General features: G+C 36.4%; 1 protein-coding gene across 1 annotated transcript in view; it reads right to left on the minus strand.

Moving 5' to 3' along the window:
* The window catches only part of b4galnt4a (beta-1,4-N-acetyl-galactosaminyl transferase 4a), a 240,420-nt gene extending 224,555 nt beyond the window's left edge, over positions 1-15,865 (minus strand). The window contains exon 1 of the mRNA XM_073831802.1: positions 15,724-15,865. Within this exon, the coding sequence (XP_073687903.1) occupies positions 15,724-15,865 (142 nt within the window). The remainder of the gene's footprint in view (positions 1-15,723) is intronic.
* Positions 15,866-20,330: the final 4,465 nt, after the last annotated feature.

A 20,330-nucleotide genomic window follows, 5' to 3' on the forward strand; every position in this document is an offset into this window, starting at 1 on the left:
ACCAAACGGCATATTTCATTTAAGACGAATGAAAAACGGCTGTCAGGAATGGAAGCATTGTATGCTCAATATATACAGCTTTGTACCACAGTTTCAATCATGGGTTGTAATTAGATGTGGTTTAGGACTTTAACAGAGTATGACAGACTGAATGGACCGTACGTGTCACTGCCTCGCTTCTTTTAAAATTAAATCCGAAGTCTGGGACACTGACAAATAAGAGTTAAAGGAGAAGTTCACTTCCAGAACAAAAATTTACAGATAATGAAAACATTTAGGATTTCTCTCCATATAGTGGACTTCTATGGTGCCCCGAGTTTGAACTAAAAGATCCCAACTGAGGAAGAAGGGTCTTATCTAGTGAAATGATCTGTTTCTAAAAACAATTGACAATTGACAATTGTCTTTTCTAGCTCTGCCTGAACTCTGTTTTTTTCCGGTTCAAGACTGGGAAAAACTCCCATCTCATTTCTCCCTCAACTTTAAAATCATCCTACATCGCTGTTTTACCTTTTTTGTTAAGGGTGTCTGATCTTCTTTGCATGTTCACTTTGCAAACACTTGGTCGGTACTTCTGCAGTGACGTAGGATGTATTTGAAATGATTTTTGAAGTTGAGGGAGAAAATAAGATGGGAGTTTTTCGACTATCCCTAACTGTCTTGAAAAAAAAAACTGATCGTTTCGCTAGATAAGACTCTTTTTCCTCGGCTGGGATCATTCGCAACCACATTTGGGATCATTTGAAGCCACATTTAAACTGTATTTTGAAAGTTCAAACTCGGGGCACCATAGAAGTCCACTATATGGAGAAAAATTCCCTCAAAAACAATTTCTTTACGACTGAAGAAATAAAGACATGAACATCTTGGATGACAACAGGGTTAGTACAGTATCTGTAAATGTTTGTTCTGGAAGTGAACTTCTCTTTTAAAAGATGAACAAAAGCCATAAGACCCCAAGTCCAAGCGTGGTTTTTGGGACGGGTCGATTTTCATTTTGCTACTTGTACAGAGAATGCAACCTTGTTTCTACTTGGTTCATAACCAAATCTTTGCTTGGTACCGCTATGACAAAGCACATACTGGCACAGCTCACCGCTGAGTGTGACTGACACTCAGGATTTTTTTGGACTTCTATGGTGCCCCGAGTATGAACTTCCAAAAAGCATTTTAAAAGCAACTTCAAAGGGCTCTAAACTGATCCCAGGCAAGGAAGAAGGGTCTTATCTAGCAAAATGATCTGTTATTTTCTTAAAAAATTGACAATTTATATACTTTTTAACCTCAGATGCTTGTCTTGTCTAGCTCTGCCTGAACTCTGTTTTTTCCAGTTCGAGACAGTTAGGGTATGTCGAAAAACTCCTACCTCATTTTCTCCCTCAACTTCAAAATTGTCCTACATCGCTGCCTGATTTACCTTTTTTGTTAAGAATGTCTGATCTTCTTTGCATGTTCACTTTGCAAACACTTGGTCAGTACTTCTGCAGCAGTGTAGGATGATTTTAAAACTATTTTTGAAGTTGAGGGAGAAAATAAGATGGGATATTTTCGACTATCCCTAACTGTCTTGAAAAAAAATCTGATTGTTTCGCTAGATAAGACCCTTCTTCCTCTGCTGGGATCATTTACAACCACATTTGGGATCGTTTGAAGCCGCATTTAAGCGGCTTTTTAGAAGTTCAAACTTGGGGCACCATAGAAGTCCACTATTTGGAGAAACATTTTCCTCAAAAAGCATAATTTCTTTACGACTAAAGAAAGAAAGACATGAACATCTTGGATGACAACAGGGTGAGTACAGTATTTGTAAATGTTTGTTGTAGAATTGAGCTTCTCCTTTAAAAGATGAACAAAAGCCACAAGGCCCCAAGTACCCAAGTACAAGTGTGGTTTTTGGGACAGTGGCCGATTTTCATTTTACTACTTGTACAAGGAATGCAACCTTGTTTCTACTCGGTTCATAACCAAATCTTTGCTTGGTACCGCTATGACAAAGCACATACTGGCACAGCTCACCGCTGAGTGTGACTGACATTCCGGATTTTTCTCCATATAGTGGACTTCTATGGTGCCTTGAGTTTGAACTTCCAAAATGCAGTTTAAATGCAGCTTCAAAGGGCTCTAAACCAATCCCAGCCAAGGCAGAAGTGTCTTATCTAGCGAAATTATCTGCCATTTTCTAAAAAATTTGAAAATTGAACTGAACTCTGTTTTTTCCCCAGTTTAAGACAGTTAGGGTATGTCAAAAAACTCCCATCCCATTTTCTCCCTCAACTTCAAGATCGTCCTACAACGCTGATTTACCTTTTTTGTTAAGGGTGTCTGATCTTTGCATGTTCACTTTGCAAACACTGGTTAGGTACTTCTGCAGTGATGTAGGATGATTTTGAAATGATTTTTGAAGCTGAGGGAGAAAATAAGATGAGAGTATTTTCAACATACCCTAACTGTCTTGAACGAGAAAAACCGAGTTCAGGCAGAGCAAGACAAGACAGGCACAGCTCACCGCTGAGTGTGACTGACACTCAGGATTTTTCTCCATATAGTGGACTTCTATGGTGCCCCATGTTTGAACTTCCAAAATGCAGTTTAAATGCAGCTTCAAATGTCTCTAAACGATTCCAGCCGAGGAAGAAGGGTCTTATCTAGCAAAATGATCTGTTATTTTCTAAAAAAAAATGACAATTTATATACTTTTTAACCTCAAAGACTCATCTTTTCTAGCTATGCCTGAACTTTCCGGTTCAAGACAATTAGGGTATGTCGAAAAAACTCCAATCTCCAGTCGCTGACAGGGTCTTGTGATCGCTCCAGTTTTCGACTATCCCTAACTGTCTTGAAAAAAAAATCTGATCGTTTCGCTAAATAAGACTCTTCTTCCTTGACTGGGATCATTTACAACCGCATTTGGAATCGTTTGAAGCCACATTTAAACTGCTTTTTGGAAGTTCAAACTTGGGGCACCATAGAAGCCCATTATATGGAGAAAAATCCTGAAATGTTTTCCTCAAAAAACAATTTCTTTACGACTGAAGAAAGAAAGACATGAACATCTTGGATGACAACAGGGTGAGTACAGTATTTGTAAATGTTTGTTTTAGAATTGAACTTCTCCTTTAAAAGATGAACAAAAGCCACATGGTTTTTGGGACAGGGGCCGATTTTCATCTACTTGTACATTGAATGCAACCTTATTCCTGCTCGGCTCGTAACCAAATCTTTGCTTGGTACCGCTATGACAAAGCACATACTGGCACAGCTCACCGCTGAGTGTGACTGACGGCTCACATCACTTCCTTTTCTTGTCATCTCCTGCCAACGTGGGCGCAGGGAGCAAACTGTAAAGGTGACCTTTGCACACACAACCACAATAAAAGCCCACTCAAGCAACTTCAGGCCCTTTGATGATCGATTGTAATCCATCTTCACCAGATGGATCACTTACAGTAAAGTAACACCAACTTCAATGCGAAGCATCTCTCAGCCAGGACACTGAAATATGATACACTATGAGAGCCAGAGAGGAAGAATGCACATGTGTCACTGATAAACCCAAGCAATGAATTGTGACAAAATAGCTTCAAAACAAGATATTTTAAAGAATGTTCTGTCCATAAAATGCACGTCAATGAGGTTCAGATATCTTTAAGTTGACGAGGCTTGTAGGCTTGTATAAATTATAAACCAATGTTGTTGTCTTCTGTTTTTACCACACATTTGATAGTCATGGGATGAAATACATTACCATTTTCAATAGTTATAACCAGTGTTGGGGAGTAACTACACTCTTAAAAATAAAGGTGCTTTAAAAGGTTCTTCACAGTGATGCCATAGAAGAACCATTTCTGAGTCCACAAAGAACCATTCAGTCAAAGGTTCTTTAAAGAACCATCTCTTTCTTATCTTTTTATAATCTGAAGAACCTTCTTTCGCCACAAAGAACCTTTTGTGAAACAGAAAGTTTCTTCAGATGTTAAAGGTTCTTTATGGAACCATTTAGACAAAAAAGGTTCTTCTACTGTTACATGTAACAGTGTTAATTTAATGTAATTTATGCTTTTGATTGGCTATCTTGTTTGAATTTGCAGCACACCACGTCTGCCAATTGTAGGGCCCTATGATTTCTGCGATGTGGAAAACGTAGATAGAATCGTAATAAAAATGGAATTTACTGTATAACGTGAAATGTCATGGAAGTTGCCAAATTTTGCATGGATACATCAAAAGTAGGTCAGAACACTTAAATAAAAATGCGATATGGACTAGTGTCTGTAATTATTAAGCTGCAAAAATACTATTTAAATGTGTGAATGAATGGCACAGACGTGTGGTTTTGTTTTTAGTCTCTGCCGCCTAAATATACAAATACATGAACATAATCTCTAGAACTGCTCCAAATCACTTCGTGAGCATTTTACTGTTTCTTTTGAGACAAATGATCGTCATATCATATACAAACAGAAAGGTCTTCACAGCAACCCATCAAAATAAAAGTTCGGTTTAACTTGAAGAAATTGTGACAGAAATAGTACTTAATGTAATGATAGTACTACTACTAATGATAAAATGATTATTACAGCATTATTTATAAAGGAATATTTACCAGAAAAGCTTTTTTTCTGGTAACCAGAATTTATTTAGCAGAAAATTGTAAATACACAAATGTTTCTGAAAAAAAAAAATACTTTTCGATACTAATCAATTAATTTAGAGATGCTTTTGATTATTATTTTTTTAAAGGAATCATTAAAATCCAGAAAAATTAATGAAAAGCAAAATTGGGTAAAAAATATAAAAATAAAACACCATAGGGTCTTAAATAATTATTTTTTGTTTAATAATTTGTTGTTTAATATTGTAAGTTTCATGATTTCAATTAATTAGACATGCTTTTTGATTATTACAACTTCATTTAAACATTAAAACAGAGTCTAGAAAAAAAAATTCTAAATGTATACTTAAACACTATGCATTTTCTAGATTTCTGAAAATATTTGTCATTTATTTATTATTATCATTTTGCTTTATATTAAAAAACAAAAAGCTAGTTTCTTTGTTCATTATGTTTTACTGACTGAATCATTAACCTAAACACTGCCTCAAGTTTTGCAAGTAATTAATAATTTATTTGAAAAATACTCTAAACTGCTTTTGTTACATTTTGTTATAAATATTAATGTTAAAATTAACATTTCATTTCAATTAACTTTTCAAATAAACAAGCATGGTTAACGGAATATTTATGAAAGCCATTTCTGCCACAGAATTAAAATTAAATAAATTTCACAATTTCTTTTTTTTTTTTTTTACATTTGTGAAAAAAAACAACAATTGCGAGATATCAACTTATAAAAATAAATTTAAAAAAATTACTAAAAAATGTATATTCCATATAATCTATGCATAGGCTATATAAATGTTGTATGTTTCATCTTATTTATATATTATGTATTGCGTACAAATACAAAAATGTTACCGTAATAAATTACTGAACAAAGACACTAGCAGAGTTTTTGAACATAAAACAAGTAAATTAATTAAAAATCCACATTTTTCAGAAATCTAGCATTTGCAACAAATATACATGTAAAAAATGAAAAGATGTTTTATTCTGGTGGAAACAAGCTTCCATCATTTTTACTGCTGTTTAAAATTTGTTATTATGATATTTCACTGTCAAAAAAGTAAAGTTTGTTGCAAGTTATTCAAATGCAGATTAATAAAACAAAGCACAACTTTGACAGCAGTCTCATATATTGTACATAGTGTCCATTAGCTGACAATGAATTTCTCAGTCATAGCACACAAACTCCAAAACGCTCATTCCACTTGTAACTTAGATTTAAAAAAGAAAAATTAATTAGTAGTTGCTGCGTCATTGATTAGTCTCGCGTAGCCAGACCTTTAGTTTAGACTGACGGCTGAAGGTCTGGAACTCATGGCAGCTTTCATTGGCCAAGTCCCGCCCATAAGACCGTTTGATCGACATGTCAAACAACCAATCACAGTTCGTTTCGTTCAGCGTACCGTTTCGGTGTGTGGAAATGTCCCCACAACAACAGATTGGCGTGCAACAAGTCAGTCATTGAAATAACCAGCATTGAAAGATAACGAAGAAGAGGGAGAACAAGCAGTAAGTCAGTAATTTGTTCGCGAACGGCGCATATGTGTATAACAACAATGGCGTCTGCATAAGCACATTTTAGCAAAACGCCGAGTAAATCAGTCCGCGCTTTGTTTCCCGGCGGACCGAAAATAAACGCGACACTCGCGTCTTCCGGAAATCCAGTCAAATTCAACTAATCAGATGACGACTTCGACATTCCTGAAGTGTTTCCAGTTAAGTGTACCATATGCATCAACGTTCCGTGGGCGTGACGTCTGAGGCTGAGACTAGTCATTGATTAACAAAGGCATCCCACAGGTAAAGTAATTCATGCTGAGTTTCCCTATTAACAAAAGAAAAGGTAATATAAAGGAAATTACAGCACAATCATACTGTGAACTTGCGCATGAATGCAGTTTGAGTCCATTAATGTCATTAACCATAATAAAAATAGGCGTGTAACATAATGTATTCACCCCTGTAAAACAGTCATTCATTAATATAACGCTACCATAGATTTTCCTGTTAAGCATTGCAAAGTGCGACATGTTTTCACAGTAACAAAAGACCTTTAGGGTACCTTTTAGTGAATGTAAAATGACACTTCAATTATTAATTAACTCTGATTTTATGACCTTAACAGCCGTCATGCTTTAGCACGGCCAGATTATGGTGGGAAATGGCTGCTTTCCATTCACACACACACACAGTCGTATCATATGACCTTTCCCAAAAGCCCTTTCTGTGCCTGTAACCAACCTGCCAATCTCATCCCACTCCTTCTCGGTTCACTTGTGTGTATTTCTCACACCCTTTCATTCAGCATTCACAGGGGTCCTGGTTAGAGGTTCAACACCGATGCCAAATCGGGATCAGTTCCCTTGGATTTCTAAACATAGCGACCTAAAGCAAAAAAAAAAAAAAAAAAAAAAACTCATCTAAAAAGGTTTCCCTTAACAAACACTGTACTTTGGTCGCTCCCAAAGTCAGAATTTTTAAACATATTAGTTTTATCACAAAGTGCCTACAGACTAAGACAGCTTTAAGCTAGTCGTTGGTAGGCTCATATCCCTAAATAGCATAAACACTGTGGCGCTATCAAAACATTGCTCTGTTTGTTTGAGATTCCCGACCAGCCTGACTCAGCAACACCGACTCAACCAATGGTAAGCTGTTTTATTTGGTTTTCGACCAATGGCAAGAGGGGGCGTGTTCTCATATCTGTAGTCAGGCAGAAATTACACACAATAATTTACCATAGAAGTGAACTTAAATTCACTATTTTAGTTTCACAGGGCTTCTAAAAATGCAATTTGTTGTGAAATATCAGTTCCCTTGGATTTCTAAACATAACAACCTAAAGCAAAAAAAAACTAATTTAAAAAGGTTTCCCTTAACAAACACCGTACTTTGGTCGCTCCTAAACGCAGAATTTTTAAACATATTACTTTTATCACATTTAAAGCACTTTTTAAAAGTACTGCATCCAGTTTAATATAAAGACTAGTCGTTGGTAGGTTCATATCCCTAAATAGCATAAACACTGTGGCGCTATCAAAACATTGCTCTGTTTGTTTGAGATTCCCGACCAGCCTGACTCAGCAACACCGACTCAACCAATGGCAAGCTGTTTTGTTTTGCTTTTCGAGCAATGGCAGAAAGGGGGCGTGTTCTCACATCTGTAGTCAGGCAGAAATTACATTCAATTATTTAAAATAGGAGTGAATTTAAATAAATAAATTTAAATTTAAATAAATAAATTCACTTTTTTAGTTTCAAGGGTTTTCCCATGTTTCACAGGGCTTCTGAAAATGCAATTTGTTGCGAAATATCAGTTCCCTTGGATTTCTAAACATGGCAACCTAAAGTAAAAAAAAAAAACTCATTTAAAAAGGTTTCTCTTAACAAACACCAGACTTTGGTTGCTCCTAAACACAGAATTTTTAAACATATTACTTTTATCACAATTAAGGCTAAAGTACTTTTAAAATACCGCAAACAGTGCTGTTTGTTTGAGATTCCCGACCAGCCTGACTCAGCAACACCGACTCAACCAATGGTAAGCTGTTTTGTTTTGCTTTTCGACCAATGGCAAGAGGGGGCGTGTTCTCATATCTGTAGTCAGGCAGAAATTACACTCAATAATTTAAAATAGGAGTGAATTTAAATAAATAAATCTACTATTTTAGTTCCAGGGTTTTCCCATGTTTCACAGAGCTTCTAAAAATGAAATTTGTTGCGAAATATCAGTTCCCTTGGATTTCTAAACATAGCAACCTAAAGCCAAAAAAACTAATTTAAAAAGGTTTCTCTTAACAAACACTGTACTTTGGTTGCTCCTAAATGCAGAATTTTTAAACATATTACTTTTATCACATTTAAAGCACTTTTTAAAAGTATTGTTTAAAAAGTTTAATATACAGACTAGTCGTTGGTAGGTTCATATCCCTAAATAGCATAAACACTGTGGCGTTATCAAAACATTGCTCTGTTTGTTTGAGATTCCCGACCAGCCTGACTCAGCAACACCGACTCAACCAATGGCAAGCGGTTTTGTTTTGCTTTTCGTCCAATGGCAGAAAGGGGCGTGCTCTTGTATCTGTAGTCAGGCAGAAACGACACTTAATAATTTAAAACAGGAGTGAATTTAAATAAATAAATCTACTATTTTAGTTTCAAGGGATGTGCCCATGTTTCACAGGGCTTCTAAAAATGAAATTTGTTGCAAAATATTGGAAAATTTGTCTCCTTTTTTTTGTAATTAAAAAAAATACTTAAGACCAAACAAAACTATGTTTTTCCGAAATGCTGTTTTATTTGGTCTTCAATTGTTTACTTTGCTGTTTGTCTGTATCGTCACTTTAAAAAAAACTTTGTTGTTTAATATATTCAAAAATAAAATTTAATTAAAAAAAAAATTTTTGGTTGTTATATATCCAAATATATTTTTTTTGGTTATATAAAAGCTTCTTCAAAAATAAAGTAAAATAAAAATAAATAAATAATCTTACAGATTTTTTGGTTGTTACATATCCAAATAATGTTTCAATGTTTTCCCAAAAAAATGTTTTTCAGAAATGCTGTTTTTTTGTTTTTTGTTTTGGTCATCAAATGTTTTTTTTTATCTGTAATTTTACTTTGCTGTTTGTCTTTTGTATCATCACTTTAAATAAAAGCTTCTTCAAAAATAAAATAAAATAGCTTTTACTTTTTTTTTTTGGTTGTTATATATCCAAATATTTTTGGTCTGACCTAGATTCTCATATATTTGACAAAACTGTTTTTCAGAAATGCTGTTTTATTTGGTCATCAAATTGTTTCTTTATCTGTAATTTTACTTTGCTGTTTGTCTTTTGTATCATGGCTTTAAATAAAAGCTTCTTCAAAAATAAAATAAAAATTAATTTTACATTTTTGGGGGGTTATTATATATCCAAATATTTTTGGTTTGACCTACACTGTAAAACATTTCAAGTTCGCAATGAATCATTTGCCAGCACTATTAATAATGTTATATACAATGACAGAAATCTGCATGATAAAATACACTCAAAAATATTGCAATTAACTTCCTGACCTCAAGCACACTCAAAATCCCGCACTGTGCAGTGACTAACTTTAGCTACATCTTGTTTATTTTCTTGCCACCATGTAATTAGGTTATAATTAATGACGTCTGAGTGTCCGAGCTTGACCAGAGCATATATTTGCAAGTCTAATATATGCTTTCATAGCAATACATCTACGAATTACAACCCAAGCACATTCATTTATAAAAAGTTCAAAAGGCACAGCATAACAAGAATGACCCGCCTGCTACTTCGACACATTCCTTCACACTTGGTTGCTTAAAAAGACCCTTGTTCACAGCAACCTATCACAGCTGGTGCACAGCTACATCTTGACCCAGCCCTACAGAGCCCGTAATTGGGAATAAGGTGACCATTGTGAGTCCTCAGGCGAAAATAAATCAGCCTATTTGTGCAAACACGCACGGCCAACATTTCTGATTAAAATGTCAGTAACGTCACTGGGCGAGCCCCACACACTTTTTAATTTCGCCGTAGATGGCTTGGTGTGGTGCCATGTTATTTTCCAGACATCTTCTTTGCAGCCTTTTCGCACTTGAGTGATTCCTGTGCTCCTCTCCTTGGCGAAAGGAGTGATTTGGTGGCCCACTCAAAGACTGGAGCGGCCAGACAGAGGCTGAAGTTCCTGGGTTATGATTGAGGTCAGTTTGGGGCAGTAGGGGAGAAATACCAAACCACACGGGGCTTTTAGCAGCTGTTAATGAGAAAGTGGATCCTCTTCTAAAGTGGCCGACACAGAAAAGGCGTTGTCAGATGGGCTCTAGGTGTCCGACACTGTGTTAGCACACTAGTGCTTGTAATATAAGCTTTAGGGTGCTGTCGCATTACTGAAATTCAGTGAACAATGGTTCTTATGTATAATTTTGGTACATTTGGAAGCTTTGGTGAAAACTTGAACAGTTTTAAACCAAGCAGCTTTCTGTTGGTCAATGTAGCAAGTTTACAAGACCAACTTAATCTGTATGAAACCTGTATCGGAAAAAGTTTTGCCTTCAGATGAAATTTCCAATCGCATGTATTCCTATTGAAATGACTGAATTTGGCAGCTAAAAAAAATTGGTAAACAATGGTAAATGAGACTGCACCATTATTTTCATATTACAGAACTGAAGCTAAAGTTATTTTTATGTTATATTTTGGTACATTTGTAAACCTGAATACTTTCAAACCAAGCAGTTTTCTGTTGGTCAACGCAGCAAATTTACAAGACCAACTGATCCAAATATGAAATCTGCGAGGGGAAATATTTCACTAATGCAAGATTCCTATTGAAATGACTGAAATTTGGCTGTGAAATTTGTCAAAAGAAATTGTAAATGTGACTGCACCATTAATATTAATATAAAGACTTCAAGCTTTCAAACCAAACAGCTTTCTGTTGGTCAACACAGCAAGTTTACAAGACCAACTGAACCCAATGTGAAATGTTTTGCCCTCAGACAAAATTTCCAGTTGCACGGATTCCTATTGAAATGACTGAATTTGGCAGCGAAAATCTGGTGAGCAATGGTAACTGTGAACGTACCATTAATATTATTAATATTACAGACCTGAAGCTTATTTCATTGTTAAATTTTGAAATTTGGAATATTCTGTGAAAACTTGAACACTTTTAAACTAAGCAGCTTTCTGATGGTCACTGTAGCAAGTTTACAAGACCAACTTAACCCAATGTGAAATCAGTATCGGAAAAAGTTTTGCCCTCAGATGAAATTTCCAATCGCATGCATTTCTATTAAAATGACTGAATTTGGCAGCGAAAATTTGACGAACAACGGTAACCGTGACTGCACCCTTAAAATTAATATACAGACCTGAAGCTAATGTCATTTTTTTTCAATTTTGTTCAATTTGGAAGCTTTGGTGAAAACTTGAACACCTTCAAACCAAGCAGCTTTCTGTTGGTCAACATAGAAAGTTTACAAGACCAATTGAACCCAATGTAAAATGTTCTGGCCTGAGACAAAATTTCCAATCAAACGGATTCCTATTGAAATGACTGAATTTGGCAGCGAAAATTTGACGAACAAAGGTAACCGTGACTGCACCATTAATATTAATACAGACCTGAAGCTAATGTCATTACTCATTATGTTAAATTTTGTTCAGTTTGGAAGCTTTGGTGAAAACTTGAACAGTTTTAAACCAAGCAGCTTTCTGTTGGTCAACACAGCAAGTTTACAAGAACAACTGAACCCAATGCGAAATGTTCTGGTCTCAGACAAAATTTCCAATCGCATGGATTTCTACTGAAAGGACTGAATTTGGCAGACTGAATTTCGAAAATCTGGTGAGCAATGGTAACTGTGAATACACCATTAATATTAATATGCAGACCTAAGGCTAATGTCATTATGTTAAATTTTGGTAAATTTGGATAAAGCAACACAGCAAGTTTACAAGACTAACTGAACCCGATGTGAAAATTTTTGTCTTCAGATGAAATTTCCAATCACATTGATTTCTACTGAAATGTCTGAATATGGCAGCAAAAATTGGGTAAACAATGAGAAATGTGACTACATGTTTTTTTTGTTCAATTTTGTTAAATTTGGAAATTTTGATGAAGATTTAAACACTTTAAAACTAAGCAGCTTTCTGTTGGTCAACACAGCAAGTTTACAAGACCAACTTAACCCAATGTGAAATCTGTATGGGAAAAGGTTTTGCCCTCAGATGAAATTTCCAATCGCATGTATTCCTATTGAAATTACTGAATTTGGCAGCAAAAAATTGGTGCGCAATTGCAAATGTGACGGCACCATTCATTTTTATATTACAGATCTGAAGCTAAAGTCATTTTTATGTTAAATGTTGGTACATTTGGAAGCTTTGGTGAAAACTTGAACACTTTCAAAACAAACAGCTTTCTATTGGTCAAAGTGGCAAATTCACATGACCGACCCAATGCAAAATCTAAATGGGGAAATCTATCACCCTTTCACACGATATGTGGATTCCTATTGAAATTCCTTATCTTAATATGCAGACCTGAAGCTGATGTCATTTTTTTATATACAATTTTGGTCAATTTGGAAGCTTTGGTGAAATTTGAACTTTTTCAAACTACATTTTCAAATCAAGCAGCTTTCTGTTGGTCAATGTGGCAAATTCACAAGAACAACTGAACCAGACATGAAATCTGTGTGCAGAGATGCCCTTTGGCAAAATTCCCAGTTGCGTGATTTTGTATTAAGATAATTGAATTTCCACTCACAATTCAGCAAACAACAGTAAACACTTTTACTCTTAATATACAAACTTGAAAGTGATGTCATTTTATTCATGTCAATTTTGAAAACTGCCCATTTCATAAAGGCCAACAAGCCTTTTAAAGTGTAGGCTAAGGTCATACGGCTGTGTTCAACTAACCTTAAATCTTGGTAAACTTTGAAGTTTTGTTGAAATCTGAACACTGTCTTTTTCACTACTTTTTAAAACATACTCTGTTGACTGAGGTCAGATGTATACGTTCGACGAGTCCTTGATCAAAACATTCACACAATATCAAACTGTGTTGATGCACTGTCTGTGAACCAGAGCAGAATACAGATATGGGAAGCTTTGGCTTCAAGTATTAAACTCTGGCTAATAACTAACAGACAATAAAGCAAGAAATAAAATTTAAATTTAAAATTTTATTGGCAACTGGCAACCACCCAGCAATTACCCAGAACACCATAGAAACTGCATAATAACACACCAATAACAACAATATAGCTGTGTCCTAAATGACTGGACTACACTCTCAGAACAAAAATACAAAAAATATATACCATTTAGGCACTAACATGCTCTTGGTGTTAAATAAGGTACAGCTTTTCTACCTGTATACCTAAAGTGACACACTATTCACTTAAACTACACACTGTGTACTCTAGTTGATGGTTTTTAGTCAGCTATGTCATCTAGCATTGGATTTAAAGTGTCAAACATTCCATACTTTGTTTTCTCATTTGAATAAATGCATCATCCAGGTATTTCAAGTGCACTTCTTTTTGTTGGAACGTTCAGTTTGAACACACTACTCGCCTTATTTCTATTGCAAAATATTATTATTCTTTCTGGTTTATACTTTACTGTATATTCTATGTCCTAGCAAGTTTTGTATGTTCTACCCTGTCATTCTCGTTAGGAGTAAACAAAGTAAGAATTTCTTTGTGCTACACTGTTAAAAATAAAGGTGCTTCACGATGCCATAGAAGAACCTTTTTTGTCTAAATGGTTCCATAAAGAAACTTTAACATCTGAAGAACCTTTCTGTTTCACAAAAGGTTCTTTGTGGTGAAAGAAGGTTCTTCAGATAATAAAAAGGTAAGAAAAAGTTGGTTTTGATTGAATTGCTCTTTGAGGAACCAAAAATGATTCTTCTAGGCATCACTTCAAAGAACCTTTTAAAGCACCTTTATTTTTAAAAGCGTAGTATATATGACAGAGCTCTTGAATCTTGAAACGCCATTAATATGCTGAATGATGATTAAAAAAAAATTACCTTAAACTTCCAATTAATTCCTGTAAATTCCCATCAGGATTCCAACTTTAACAAATATTTCCAAAATTCCTGAGCTTAATTTTCCTTGTAAACTTGTTTTGTCCCTTTGCAACCCCATTAACAATCAACATCATTTTCTTGTGAAAATCAAAGTCTTTTCTTGTTTACATTTCTGATAGAAACACAAAAATTATACACTTCACATAAATAAATCTGTGTGTGGGAATTTGAATGACGACACATTTCATTAACAAGTTATGTTCAATACTTTCATACTTTAATATGTTTTTTTTTTTTTTTATTGTTCGCTGCCCACTTGTTTGTTACAAAAATTCAAGTCTTCCAACATGGCAACCAACATAATGACGCAATGAGTGATTTTCATGCGTGTGTTTTAATCTGTTTTCTCACAAGCACATGGCTTTTGCTAATTCACACTTAATCATAAAGCTGAGAATCTAGTTTTTCTGAAGGTTCATCACAGCAGACTGCTCATCTAAACATATCTGCTCATGTGGGCCAAATTTGCATAATTTTAGCACCTTCTAATGAAACCAATAATGTCAACTTAATTTAATTCAAAATACAATACTTCAGCTTTCTGCGCAAAATGACAATGCATTCAATACTAAAGCACTGGAAATGCTGATAATACTAATGTTACACTCCTAAAATCTGCCAGCTATTAAATGTTCTGAAACTCAACATCAGCCTAGTTAATTAAAGTTAATAATGAAAGTGATAATTCAGCAGTTCCTTTTATTCCGAACCTCAGCTTCTTTTTTCCTCATCTCTCTAAAAATGACACCAGAAATACTCCCTTCCCATACACTCTTAAAAATAAAGGTGCTTCAAAAGGTTCTTCAAGCGACCATTTTTGGTTTCACAAAAGGTTCTTGTGGCAAATAAGGTTCTTCAGATTATAAAATGGTAAAAAAGAGATGGTTCTTTGTGGAACCAAAAATGGTCGCTTGAAGAACCTTTTGAAGCACCTTTATTTTTTAGGGTTCTTCAAATGATAACAGGTTCTTAATGGAACCATTTAGATCAGGGATCCTCAAATCTTACCCTGGAGGTCCAATGCGCTGCAGAGTTTAGCTGTAATCCTAATCAAACACACCTGAGAATGCTAATCAAGGTCTTCAGGATCATTAGAGAATCACAGGTAGGTGAGTGTGATCAGGGTTGGAGCTAAACTCTGCAGTGCATTGGACCTCCAGGGTAAGATTTGAGGAACCCTGATTTAGATAAAAAAAAAAGGTTCCTCTATGGCAGGGATCATCAAATCTGGACCTCAAGATCCATTTTCCTGCAGAGTTTAGCTCTTACCCTAATCAAACACACCTGAGCATGCTAATCAAGGTCTTGCTAATCATGCTAATCAAGGTTGGAGCTAAACTCTGCAGCGCATTGGACCTCCAGGGTAAGATTTGGGGAACCCTGCTCTATGGCATCGTGAAGCACCTTTATGTTTAAGAGTGTACCAACTCATTCTTTTCTGATAGTCTGAAACCTTAAAACCAAACACAGCTTACCTTTTCCATAGTTGAAGTGGAGCTTGATGGATTTGCCCTGGTTGATGTGCAGGTACGTAAACCACACAGCAAAAGTGAGCAGCACCAGCAGCAGCAGAAGTTTGAACTGCTTTCGTATCTTCTTCACAGGGAATCGCAGCATTTTCGCAGCTGCAGCATCATCAGCAGCAGCAGCAGCAAAAAGACAGTGTCAGACGCTCCTCAGTCTGGCGCTTTAGAGAACGACTCCTGATGTCACAATGTCATATTTGCAACAGCAGCAGCATCAGCATCAGGTTCAGTTTACCGCAACTAAACTCCCGGTATCACAATCTCATATCAGCAACAGCAGCAGAATGAAAGTGTCAGCTGCTTCTCAGTTTAAATGAGTTTAAATGTGTAACGTCTCCAAACTTGCTTTGCTAAAAGTTGAGACTCCTTTGGTCACAATATGTCATTTTCAATATGTCAGCTGCTTCTCGGTTTGGCACGTTTCACACAAAAGATGTTGCGATGTCACATCACAGCAGCAGAAATAAGTCAGCTGCTTTTCATTTTAAATACAATGGCATTTCCTCAATGGGATTCTGACTCTACTTGAATCTCATTGAAGCATCATACATGATTTTCAAGCCATGCCACTATGTGACCTCAGCTGGATTTAGTTTTAAAAACAGGTGACAATGGAGAATAGTCCAGTAAATGATTTGATTGTAGGCGTACAGGCAAAGAAAAGAGCAGCGGGCTGTTAATCTTGCGAAAGCCGCTCTGACAGCAGTCCAGCCACTCCAGAGAGGATCATCCTCTGGATTTAAAGCTTTCGCTCAAATGACCAGTCTAACTTTTTCACACTACGCTTTTGCACTTAATTAACGATAAACAACACAGTCTTACTGTTGAACCTCAATTGTGAAGCTGCTTCTTTCTTGGGATGAGGTGCAAAGTGCCCAGCCATGGAAACAATCAAACTAGTCAATTAACAAATGCAAGAACATAACATGTTCATAACAAGTGTTTACATATTTGTTTTCATTCCTTCAACTTAAACTCATTTTCTTTGAGTGGTCAAAAAAGTGCAATGAACTTTGGCACCACTTTGAATTTAACTTAACATGTATAGGCAGCAATTCTAGTAAGTTAATTTTCTACAGCATATTTAAAGAATTAAACATGATAAACATAAGACACTTTAGATTGAAATAATTAAATATGAATTTCGAGCGGCGGCTGCATTGATTCCGTAAGCAGCAGCAAATTTGAACATCAATGTTTGACCGCTGGTAACGTTACCATACTGCATTGCAATGAAAAAAAAAATGCAATCAAATGTTATCCTCAGTTATTACACGCAACGTGAATAACCGCGAGTGAAGAATCACATTGCTCTTGCGGTTTATAGGTGATGCGTTCGTGCACCTGCTATCCATCCAAGTCCACACGCAACTTACTCGCTCTTTCAAGAAATTGAAATCAGATGCATGAACCTAAACGTTCACAGAAAACCCGTCAGCATGAAAACAATAACAATGCTCTATTGGCGTCCGTGAGCTCCGGTACCGTTAGCCGCATCTGACATTTTGATTCCACTAGTGCGCTCTGCAAAACAAACGCTTTGTTTCACCGAGGTGAGGTGATGCGTCAGTCTCTGTGTGCGGATCCAGTCCGTGTGGAGGTTGTCACGGCTTTAGTCAGATAAACTGTTTAGCAACGAGTCTCATAAATCCCACAAGCTCCGCTTCCAGTCCTGCGATGTGACCGACTCTCGATCCCCGCGTTCAACTGAGCATCCATGACGCTGCCGGGGAGCGACATTACGATTCCTACTATGGTACTGCCTGAGCTCATGAATTATTAAACAGGTTATGTTGACGTTACGTTGAGAATCCAGGCGCTAGGTTTATTAATATTCATGAGTCAAGTCTTATCGATGGAACACCAGTCAGGCTTACTAGTCGAACGTCACCGGTACGTAATTAATATTCATAAGCTTAGCCGTCACCATAGTATGATTTGGATATTCGCTGCTGGGCAACCGAACTTGGGTGGAGTCGTTATGGGCAGGAACGGTGTCCAACCATCGGCGGAGTTCCAGCGCAATAGATTATTATTGGAAGGGCTTCCGTGACGAAACGCATATATTAACGTTTAATCGTTTGCTGTGGTGAGCTCACCTTGTTGCTTTGATGTTTCCATTATTTGGCAGATGATATCAACACTAAAAATGTCTCATGCATAGTATGAAAGGTTCTATTTATAAGGTTAAGATTTATAAAGGTTCCTAGCTCAGTTTGCTGATTTTTGAATTATTTGTTTAGGAAAGTGCATTTTTAAAATTAACATTATGCGTACATTTTAAATATTATTTGACATTTTTGTATATAATTATTATAATGTTTGTTTGTCTGAAATGTGCATTTTTTAATTCATTAATAAATCATTGAAATGTGTATTAATTAAAAAAATAAACATTCGAAATTAAAATTTAATATTTGACTTGATAGAATTTGTAGGTGTGTGTGTAGATAGATAGACAGATAGATAAGTGTTGCCAAGTCTGTGATTTTCCCCTGGAATTGGGCTACTTTAAAGGAACACTCCACTTTTTTTTTTTTTTTTTTTTTTGGAAATAGGCTCATTCTCCAACTATTACGCCGGAATGGAGTGTAGTTCCTAATCTTATCGGCCTAGAAACTCGCAGCTTTGCATTTCCGCCGGTCTTAGTACACGATATAACTACAGAAGAGTCAAGTTTTAAATAGAACAAATATCGAAACTCGTTGGTCATTTTTGAACGCGATACTATTGGTCTAATAGGATTCAGTGATCTATGCTAAAAGTGATATCAAAAAAATGTGTATTTTACCCTCCGGAACATGATTTTTTCCAGAACCCACCAAAATGCAATTAGGCTACTTCTAGCAATTAGGCGGGTTTTGTTGTGAAAACCTGGCAGCCCAGAGATGGATAGATGGATGGATGAGTGTTACCAAGTCTGCGGTTTTCCTTCGGAATTGGGATAATTTAACACTGTTGCCGCGTGTTCACTTACATGTCCACAGGTTAAAGCGACCCCAATAACGTGATATTTAGCCCCTGCCAAAATGTGATTGGGCTAGTTTTGAGTAGCAAATAGGCGGGTTTTGTTGTAAAAACCTGGCAACCCTGAGATAGATCGTAGGGGTGTAATGATACACGTATTCATATTAAAGGAACACTCTACTTTTTTGGAAATAGGCTCATTCTCCAACTTCCCCTGAGTTAATAAGTTGAGTTTAACCGTTTTGAAATCCATTCATCCATTCTCCTGTTCTGGCGATATCACTTTTAGCATAGCTTAGCATAGATCATTGAATCCTATTAGACCTATAGCATCGCGTTCAAAAATGACCAATGAGTTTTGGTATTTGTCCTGTTTAAAACTTGACTCTTCTGTAATGATATCATGTACTAAGACCGGCGGAAAATGTAAAGATGCGATTTTCTAGGCCGATAAGATTAGGAACTATACTCCCATTCCGGCGTAATAGTCAAGGAAGTTTGCTGCCGTAATATGGACATTCTTGTCTTCCCCTGCACCTGAGTCACACAATGGCGATCAGAGTCGGACTGTTTCAGCTCGGTGAGGGCGGGTCTAAGGTTAGGCGCTCATGTCAATCAACTATCGTGTGAGCAGCTTCTGTCTGTGTGACGTCACACCGACAAGAAGCTGAGAATGACCTGATTTTAAAAAGGGGATATTATTTTTAAAGATTAAAAAAATACCACTGGATGGATTTTTATCATTGTAGGGTGGTTGTGTGCACAAACTGCCAACACACATTAATGTTCAAACAACATGTAAAAGTGAGTTTTGCATCCGATGACTAGGGTTGCCACCCGTCCCTTAAAATACGGAATCGTCCCGTATTTGAGAATGAAATTGCGCGTCCCGTTTTGAATCAATAAGGGACGGGTTTTGTCCCGTATTTTTGATCTTTTTTTTTTTAAAGCAGCATCTCATGCAAATCATCCCACACGCATTTTATGAAGATGCCTCCTTTCCTACTTTTGATTGGGTAATACTTGGTGTCAGCGTTAGTTTGATTGTTCTTTTTAACTGTCAAGTGATGAGGGCGGGTCTTTTAAGCAGAGTCTGCCAAGTCTACACCGCCGCAACAGCTAAAGTCTGTCTACACTGGACGCGACAAAGCGACCGTTTTAAATAATTTAAACATAGTCTTTGTTTAAACTTTGTGTGAGCACGTCATAAATAGAACGCGGCAGCAGATTACTGTCGGGGATTTGCCGCCCCACGCCGCATCCAGTGTAGACAGCATAATAGGTTCTATTGTATTTTGTCGCGTCGCCACTCGCGTCCGGTGTAGAAACGGTGAAAATGGCAGATGCTTCTCCAGGTAACCCCCCGCGTCTTAAAGTTTTCAGAGCTTAAACGCAAGAAAGGTTCCTTTACAGGTTTGTGCACAAAACCTAAAACAAACCACTCAGAGACCTTAAAGGGATGGTTCGGAGTAGAATTGACTTCATTGCTATGCACTCCGAAGCCCATGTAAATACCCCATCCGAAGTTTTTTTTACCTTAGTCAAACATTTATGGAGATATTAGAGTTTTTCGAATTGCTTGTTACAGC

Source organism: Garra rufa, chromosome 25, assembly GCF_049309525.1.
Source record: "Garra rufa chromosome 25, GarRuf1.0, whole genome shotgun sequence".
Lineage (NCBI taxonomy): Eukaryota > Metazoa > Chordata > Actinopteri > Cypriniformes > Cyprinidae > Garra > Garra rufa.